General features: G+C 58.0%; 2 protein-coding genes across 3 annotated transcripts in view; one reads left to right on the plus strand and one right to left on the minus strand.

The window, feature by feature from the left end:
* The window catches only part of OTUD7B (OTU deubiquitinase 7B), a 19,024-nt gene extending 19,002 nt beyond the window's left edge, over nt 1–22 (plus strand). Inside the window, exon 13 of the mRNA XM_038161723.1 lies at nt 10–22. Coding sequence (XP_038017651.1) covers nt 10–22 — 13 coding nt within the window. The remainder of the gene's footprint in view (nt 1–9) is intronic.
* Nucleotides 23–5,177: 5,155 nt separating this feature from the next.
* LOC119711688 (thioredoxin interacting protein) lies at nt 5,178–8,935 on the minus strand. 2 transcript variants are annotated; one of them, XM_038162151.1, is made up of 8 exons: nt 8,489–8,935; nt 7,895–7,967; nt 7,656–7,803; nt 7,270–7,372; nt 6,925–7,181; nt 6,663–6,819; nt 6,421–6,569; nt 5,178–6,333 (listed from the first exon to the last, which is right to left on the minus strand). In XM_038162151.1, the coding sequence occupies exons 1-8, from the start codon at nt 8,736–8,738 to the stop codon at nt 6,274–6,276; spliced, it is 1,197 nt and encodes a 398-aa protein (XP_038018079.1). In that variant the 5' UTR covers nt 8,739–8,935; the 3' UTR covers nt 5,178–6,273. The 2 variants fall into 2 exon arrangements, with proteins under 2 accessions (XP_038018079.1, XP_038018078.1); XM_038162150.1 differs by having other exon boundaries at nt 5,178–6,569.

Genomic DNA, 8,935 nt, shown 5'->3' on the forward strand with positions numbered 1-8,935 from the left:
ACAACGCAGGAGAAGCAAATGAGATAAAATTGTTTTAATTTTTCTGAGGAGAAAAATCTGCACACACATTTCCACGTGTGAGCAAAACACAGGAGAAGCAAATGAGAGAAAATTGTTTTAATTTTTCTGAGGAAAAAAATCTGCACACACATTCCAGAGGAGCACAACACAGAACAAATGAGAGAAAATTGTTTTCTTTTCTTTGAGGAGAAAAATCTGCACACACATCCCATGTGTGAGCACAACGCAGGAGAACAAATGAGAGAAAATTGTTTTAATTTTTCTGAGGAGAAAAATCTCCACACACATTCCAGAGGAGCAAAACACAGGAGAAGCAAATGAGATAAAATTGTTTTCCTTTTTCTCTGAGGCTCCTCAGCTCCCCGGGAGAAGCTCCTGGGTGAAGGGATTTTCCAGACAGTGTGAGTGCCCCCGGGGGTGGATTTGGGGTTTTCTTGTCCCCCCGGTGACGCTCTCTGAGCCCCCCAGAGCCTGGAGAAGAAGGAGGAGGAGGTGACCTCAGAGGAGGAGGAGGAGAAGGAGGAGGAAGAAGAGGGAAAGGAGGAGGAGGAGGAGGAGTACGATGAGGAGGAGCACGAGGAGGTGAGAAAGGGGGGACATGGGGGGGTTGGGGGGTGCTCAGGGGTCCCCAGGTGTCACCTGTGCCCCCCGTGTCCCCCCAGGAGACCGACTACGTGCTGTCCTACTTCGACAACGGGGAGAGCTTCGGGCCCGACAGCGACGACAACGGCGACGAGGCGGTGTACTGACCCCGAAAACGGGCACCCCAAAACGGGCACTGACCCCGAAAACGGGCACTGACCCCGAAAACGGGCACTGACCCCGAAAACGGGCACCCCAAAACGGGCACTGACCCCAGAACAGGCACTGACCCCAAAAACGGGCACTGACCCCGAAAACGGGCACTGACCCCGAAAACGGGCACCCCAAAACGGGCACTGACCCCAAAAACGGGCACTGACCCCAAAAATGGGCACTGACCCCGAAACGGGCACTGACCCCGAAACGGGCACCCCAAAATGGGCACTGACCCCAAAAACGGGCACCCCAAAACGGGCACTGACCCCAAAAACGGGCACCCCAAAACGGGCACTGACCCCAGAACGGGCACTGACCCCGAAACGGGCACCCCAAAACGGGCACTGACCCCAGAACGGGCACTGACCCCGAAAACGGGCACTGACCCCGAAACAGGCACCCCAAAACGGGCACTGACCCCAAAAACGGGCACTGACCCCAAAAATGGGCACTGACCCCGAAACGGGCACTGACCCCGAAACGGGCACCCCAAAACGGGCACTGACCCCGAAACGGGCACCCCAAAATGGACACTGACCCCAGAACGGGCTCTGACACCAAAAATGGACACTGACACCAAAAACGGGCACTGCCCCACAGCCCTGGCACAGCAGGGACCCACAGGACAGTGGGGACCCCCTCACCCCCACCCTGGTTAGCAGGGGTGCCCTCGCCTCCCCAGGGGACACCCTGATATCCCCTGGGGACATTGGGGTGACATTGGGGTCCCTGTTCCCACTTTGGGGACATTGGGATGACATTGGGGTCCCTGTCCCCCCCTTGGGGACATCGGGGTGACATTGGGGTCCCTGTTCCCCCCTTGGGGACATTGGGATGACATTGGGGTCCCTGTTCCCCCCCTTGGGGACATCGGGGTGACATTGGGGTCCCTGTTCCCCCTTTTGGGGACATCGGGGTGACATTGGGGTCCCTGTTTCCCCCTTGGGGACATTGGGATGACATTGGGGTCCCTGTTCCCCCCTTGGGGACATCGGGGTGACATTGGGGTCCCTGTCCCCCCCTTTTGGGGACATCGGGGTGACATTGGGGTCCCTGTTTCCCCCTTGGGGACATCGGGGTGACATTGGGGTCCCTGTTTCCCCCTTGGGGACATCGGGGTGACATTGGGGTCCCTGTCCCCCCTTGGTGACATCGGGGTGACATTGGGGTCCCTGTCCCCCCCTTGGGGACATCGGGGTGACATTGGGGTCCCTGTTTCCCCCTTGGGGACATTGGGATGACATTGGGGTCCCTGTTCCCCCCTTGGGGACATCGGGGTGACATTAGGGTCCCTGTTCCCCCTTTTGGGGACATTGGGATGACATTGGGGTCCCTGTTACCCCTCCTTGGGGACATCGGGGTGACATTGGGGTCCCTGTTACCCCTTTTGGGGACATCGGGGTGACATTGGGGTCCCTCTCCCCTCCTTGGGGACATTGGGATGACATTGGGGTCCCTGTTCCCCCCTTTGGGGACATCGGGGTGACATTGGGGTCCCTGTTCCCCCCTTTGGGGACATCGGGATGACATTGGGGTCCCTGTTCCCCCTTTTGGGGACATCGGGATGACATTGGGGTCCCTGTTCCCCCTTTTGGGGACATCGGGATGACATTGGGGTCCCTGTCTCCCCCTTGGGGACATCGGGGTGACATTGGGGTCCCTGTTCCCCCTTTTGGGGACATCGGGGTGACATTGGGGTCCCTGTTCCCTCCTTGGGGACATTGGGGTGACATTGGGGTCCCTGTTCCCCCCTTGGGGACATCGGGGTGACATTGGGGTCCCTGTTTCCCCTTTGGGGACATTGGGGTGACATTGGGGTCCCTGTTCCCACTTTGGGGACATTGGGATGACATTGGGGTCCCTGTTCCCCCTTTTGGGGACATCGGGGTGACATTGGGGTCCCTGTCCCCCCCTTGGGGACATGGGGGTGACATTGGGGTCCCTGTTTCCCCCTTGGGGACATCGGGGTGACATTGGGGTCCCTGTTACCCCTCCTTGGGGACATCGGGGTGACATTGGGGTCCCTGTTTCCCCCTTGGGGACATCGGGGTGACATTGGCGTCCCTGTTCCCCCCTTGGGGACATCGGGGTGACATTGGGGTCCCTGTCCCCCCCTTGGGGACATCGGGGTGCCGCTGCCGCCTGTCATTCCCCTTGTCACCACCAGGTGGCGCCGGCGCTCCAGGCCCGGAGGTTGGGCCGGGCCCCCCCCCCCCAGATTTTGGGGTTTTTTTGGGGCGATTTTGTGTGAATTTAAACGGATTTTTGATATTTCTGCCTCAGCTCTTGATGGTTTTTCCTCGTGGGGGTTGGATGAGGGGGTGACCGGGGGCTAAGAGGGATTTTAAAGGGGGGAAGGGGTTTGGGGGGGGCTGAAATGTGATTTTTGGAGGTGGAAAATGTGTTCCTATAAAGCAGGAAAAGGGGTTTTGGGAGGAAAGGATTTATAGGGAGGGGAAGGTGGTTTTTTTTTTGGGGTGGAAAAAGCGTTTTTTGGGAGATAAAGTTTTTTGGGGGGGGGAGAAAGGTATTTTTTGGGGGTGGGAAGGTGGATTTTCAGGGAGCAAAGGTAGTTTTGGCGAGGGAAAGGCAACTTCGTGCGTGTCAAGATGTTTTTTGGGGGGATGAAATTTGTATTTTTGGGGAGGAAAAATTATTTTTCAGGTGCAAGGTGCATTTTTGAGGGAGGAAACTGTGGTTTATTGTGGGGAGGTGTTTTTGGGGGGGGCAAGGTGTATTTTTTTAATGACGTTTCCGGGTAAAGTGGATTTTGGAGGGCAGAAAAGTCGAATTTCTTCTCAGGGATGGCTTTTTGGGGCACGGAAAAACGGATTTTTTTGGGGAGGAGAGACATTTTTTGGTGGGGACAGAGCTTTTTTAGCGGGGATAAAAATTTTGGGGCGAGGCGGGGGCGTTTTGGGGAAGTGCAGAGAGGGGTTTTTGGGGAGGAAGGAGCTGTTTTTCCTCACCGGGGGGGTGTTTGTGCCTCGGGGCCGCTCACGGGACTGTCACATGTTGTCCCCTCTCCCCCCCCAGACCGGTTCCTGTTGGAGGCCAAGAACATTCCGGCAATTTTCCATTTCCAGCTGCTTTTTTATCCTTTTTTTTTTTTTTTTTCCCTCTTTCCAAACATCCGTAGGGACAATTTGTGGGTTTTTGAGGGGGTGGGATTTGTCCCCCCCCCAACCTGGGCTGGGCGAAGCGCCCAAATCCCTTGGATATGTGTGTGCCCCCCCTCCGTGCCTCAGTTTCCCCGCTGTTTCGGGGTCTGCCCCGTTGCTGTGGCTCCCGACCCCATCCCAAATCCCCGTCCCGGTGCTCCCGGTTCATCCCAGTCGGAACTGGGGAGCTGCCCCCCAAACCGTGGAGGGGGAGCTGGGGGGGGACACCCCAAAAAAATCAGGGGGAACCCCCCCCCAAAATCTGTGCGGAGCCCGCCCCAGTCTGTGCCCCCCCCCTTTTTGGGGTGAAGGGTTCAGCTCCATGGTTTGGGGAGGGGGAGGATTTTCCAGGGGGGGAAAAATCAACGATTTCAGGGACTGGGGGGGGGCACAGACACCCCAAAAAAAATCTCCCTAATTTTTGGGGGGTGAGGGAGATTTTTGGGGGGTGAGGGAGATTTTTTGGGGTGTCTGTGCCCCCCCTTTCCTGGGGTGAAGGGTTCAGCCCCATGGTTTGGGGAGGGGAGGATTTTCCAGGGGGGAAAAATCAACAATTTCAGGGGGTGGGAGGGGACCAAAAGGGGACTGGGGGAGCACAGACACCCCAAAAAAATCCCCCTAATTTTTGGGGGGTGTCTGTGCCCCCCCTTTCCTGCAGCCCAGCCCATTCCTGGCCCGGAACACGGTGACTTTTCCCCTCCTTGGCCAGCAGCCCAGAGAATTCCAGCTCCAAAAGCAGAACGGAGGCACGGGCCGGGGCCGGGATGGAGCCGGGGGGGGGCAGAGGAACGATTTTGGGATTTTGGGGGGGCTCCAAGTGGGAGAGAGGGTGAGAGGCAAAGCCAAGGCCACGGCCCCGCTACGGGACAGCGGCACCTCTCACCCAGATCCCAAAGCTGAGCCGGGGGCGCTCCGAAAGCAGGGCCAGAAAAAGGCAGGAGAGGCAGTTCGTGCCTCAGTTTCCCCGCTCTGCACCATCCCCCAGCCTGTTTTAATCTGGGTTTCACTTTCCCCTCCTTATATATATATTTTTTTAGGTTTTTTGGTTTTTTCCCCCCTGGAAAAACCAGGAAACCCCTCCCAGAAAAGCCCCAAAAGGCAGGAAAAGCAGTTCGTGCCTCAGTTTCCCCACTCTGCACCACCCTCAGCATTTTTAATCTCTGTGCTTCACTTTCCCCTCCTTATATTATTTTTTTATTCAGATTTTTTTGGTTTTTTTCCCCCTGGATAAACCTGGAAATCCCTCCCAGAAAAGCCCCAAAAGGCAGGAAAAGCAGTTCGTGCCTCAGTTTCCCCACTCTGCAACCCCCCAGCTTTTTTAATCTGGGTTTCACTTTCCCCTCCTTTTGTAATTTTTATTTTTCAGCTGTTTTGCTTTTATCCCCTCTGGAAAAACCAGGAAACCCCTCCCAAAAAAACCTCAAAAGGCAGGAAAAGCAGTTCGTGCCTCAGTTTCCCCGCTCTGCACCATCCCCCAGCCTGTTTTGATCTGTGTTTCACTTTCCCCTCCTTTTATATTACTTTTTTATTCAGCTTTTTTGTTTTGTTTTTTTTTTTTCTTCCCCTCTGGAAAACCAGGAAATCCCCCCCAGGGCTGCTCCCAGGGAAAAAAACCCCAAAAAATTCCAGAATTTGGGAAAATAAAGAAATGCCAGTCCTGATTCCAAGGGGGTTCCTGCCACGATCCCGGCCCCGAGCCAGCCGTGAGCCAGGGGCACAATGTCATTGATTTATCACAACTTTATTACAAACTTCGCCCCCCAGGGGCCAGCAAAAGGTACAAAATTTGCATTTCTTGTGCTTCCCCCCCACCCCAGCCCTCCCCGAACAGTTATCTACAAAACCGGAGTACAAAACGCCGCGACGCCGGCCGCGTGTCGCGACAGGACGGAGTCGCGACAGGACGGAGTCGCGACAGGACGGAGTCGCGATGGCACCGCGCCACAGCGCCCTGTCCCTGTCCCTCGGCGGGACAGCGCAGAGCAGCAGCCGCAGCCACAAGTCCATGAAAACCAGCCCTGCCCGCCTGTCGCCTGTCACGACAGGGCGAGGACGAGCCGTGGGTGTGTCCCGACAGCCGGGCCAGCTCTGTCCCAGCCTCCCGCCAATCCTTGAGGGGTTTCCCTGGAGATTCGGGACGGGAATGCAGCAATTCCTCGGGAATGCGGGAATTCCTGGGAACGCAGCAGCTCCCCGGGAACGCGTCCCTGTTCCTCGGGAGCCCCCGAGATGTGCGGCCCGCACGGAGCCGAGTCCAAGCCAACGGGAGCGACCCCCGGTGCGGGCGCGGCGCTCACTGCACGGTGGCGTTGTCGTTGTCGCCGTTGTTGTTGTTGGACACGCAGGGATCCACCTGAGCCGCGGAGCAGGAGGAGGGTGAGCGATGCACGCAGGGGAGCCCAGATCCACCGGGCCCCTCCCGTTCCGGCGCCGCGCTCACCTCCGTGTAGGTGGGGGGAGGCATGAACTTGAACTCGGGGGCGTACATGAAGATGGGGCTGTCGAAGCCGTCGGGATCGTCGAGCAGGGGCGTGGTGGGGCTCTCCAGCCGGTGATCCTCGGGAACGATGTCCAGGTAGCACGGGGGAGCTGCGGGAGGCAGGGAGGGAGCGGTGAGCTCAGCTCGAGGGGATCCCCGCGCTCTGCCAGCCCGCCGCTGGTGGATCCCAGCCCCACACTCACCCTCGGGAGCGTCCGGGAGGTTGAGGTCCACCCAGCTCATCTCGGAACTGGTCTGACTGGCCATGCTGGAGCTGCGGCTGCCGATGCCCGAGCGGCTCCCGATCACCAGGGGCAGCTCCAGGATGATTTTCTTGGAGCCCGGCACGCTGACGTAGATCTGCAAGAAAAACCGAGGTTGAGGGGTGTGAGGACAGGATCCCAAGGTGAAGAGGATCCCCAGGATGAAGAGGATCCCCAGGACGAGCAGCAGATGAAGGCTCACCTGCAGGAAGTACTCCACTCTCAGGATGTTGCAGCCCAGGATGGAAGGTTTGAGCTTCTTGACGCGGATGGTTTTGCCACGCCAGGACTCCGAGGTGCCCGAGATGATGTGGTTGCCACGAACGCACGAGAGCTTCTGGCAGAAGACCTTGGTCTGCCCGTTGGCCAGGTAGGTGTGCTTGGCCACGATGGCCGCCTTGGGCACCACGATGCGCGAGCAGGTGTTCTCGAAATCGGCGTTGATGCAGATCTCGTCGCCTGCCAAGGGAACAGCCCGGTTTTAGGAACGTTGAAGGCCCCCTCGCTGCTTCCCCCGCTCCGATTCCCTGCTCCCAGCAACGCTCACCTTCACAGAAGCCCTTCCTGTCGATCTGGGCGCTGACGGACACGCGGCCGTCGGGGATGAACATGCAGGACACCTTCTTCTCCTTTTTGGCCGCAACTGGAGACTGCGGGGAGAGGGAACGGTCAAACGCCGGCCCCATCCTGTCCTTCCCACCCTCCACCCATCCTTCCTCCTTTTTCTTCCTTCCCTTTTTGCGACCAAGCCTCAAATTCCCCTGGAGTGCACAGCACGCCCCACCCAGTGTCAGTGTCTGGAATCATCCAGAACTCCTTAACGCCACCCTTAATCCTGCCCAGATCTGATTAAAGGCACCTGGGTGCCACGGGCTCGCCTTGACCCTCCCCAAGGGTTTTTCTGCTGAGGCTGCGCAGGGAAAAGCGGCTCACCAGCAGCTCTGGGGTGTTCACATCCACAGGATCCATCACCTCGAAGCGTTTCTTGACCTGCTGAGCGGGGCAGGCTGGACGCTCCAGAGATGCCTTCACCCAGTAATCCACAGAGCCGTACTTGCCCTTGAACGAGGTGCCCAGCGGCCTAAAGACACGCCAAGGGTCACTCCAGCAGCCCAAACACGGATCTGCCAGGTTAATTCCACCCCCAGGGGCAGCTGCTGCCTCGTACTCACCCCTGGGGCAGCTCGAAGCCGAACTTGTACTCGTACTTGTTGCCAGGTCTCAGGATGACGGAGCCGTCCTCATCTGGAGGAGACAAGCAGAAGGGAACATCAGGGTGATCCTCAGCTCCAAGGGTGTTGGGTAACACCTGTCCACACCCCGGGAACCCCGTGTTCTCTCCTTTCACCGCACCAACACCCCGGGGCAGGACACAGCGTCTCAGTGGCCCCACCCCAGCCCCAGCTCCTCCTTTATCTCCCTGCTCCAGCCCCAGGGTGTGATCCTCTGACCGTGCCACCAATGTTCCCAACCCCTGTGGACTCAAAACACGCCACAGCACCTCCCCAGGCTCTGATTTTGTCCTTTAACTCCCAAACTTCCACTCGGCTTGGGCCGAATTGCTAACTTTTCCTCCATCTGGTCGTTTTTCCAAGCTCCAGACACAGCACCAACTCCCTGCTGGTTACCACTGGGATTTAGGGGTGCTCCTCCCAAACCCCCTACCCCCATCCAGCCCCACCACACCCCTTTTATGGCCAACCCCTGGCTTGGGCTGGGTTTCTAAACCCATATTTAAAGCTACTTTTCCAGCCCCATGTCCTCACCCGTGGGCTGCTCCTCCAGCGCCAGCACGTCCTCGAAGCGCAGGTACTCCATCTCCTGCCGGCACTGGGCCGGGCCCTTGGCCCAGGTCACCCTGGCCACGCCACATGCCAACACCTTGACGGCGGTGACACGGGTCACCTCGGCCACCTCCACCAGCACACGCCCGGCCACCTTGTCCCCGCTGCAGTACACCTTGTCGGGCTCGCTGAAGGCCACCGCGAAGTTCTTCACTTTCTTGAACATCACCATGGCTGGGGTAGGATGAGGGTGAAGGGTTTGATCAAGCAACGGCTGCAGGATTTTATCCCCGTGGAGCGACAAAAATCCGCCGGAGGTTAAAAATAAAAAGAAAAAAAAAAAAAAAAAAGCGAGCGAAGGCTTTGTTTAGAGACGCTGCGAAGTTCCCACAGGCGGCTCTGCCCCGGGACCTCAGCGCTCTGAGGGAG

The sequence above is a fragment of the Motacilla alba genome, chromosome 25 (genome assembly GCF_015832195.1).
Source record: "Motacilla alba alba isolate MOTALB_02 chromosome 25, Motacilla_alba_V1.0_pri, whole genome shotgun sequence".
Lineage (NCBI taxonomy): Eukaryota > Metazoa > Chordata > Aves > Passeriformes > Motacillidae > Motacilla > Motacilla alba.

Coding starts and splice junctions, on each gene's coding strand:
- LOC119711688 (XM_038162150.1), bottom strand. CDS start 8,738: ATGGTGATGTTCAAGAAAGTGAAGAACTTCGCGGTGGCCTTCAGCGAG. Junction 7,968..8,488: donor GCTGGAGGAGCAGCCCACGG/GTGAGGACATGG, acceptor TGTCTCCTCCAG/ATGAGGACGGCTCCGTCATC. Junction 7,182..7,269: donor CAGGAAGGGCTTCTGTGAAG/GTGAGCGTTGCT, acceptor TTCCCTTGGCAG/GCGACGAGATCTGCATCAAC.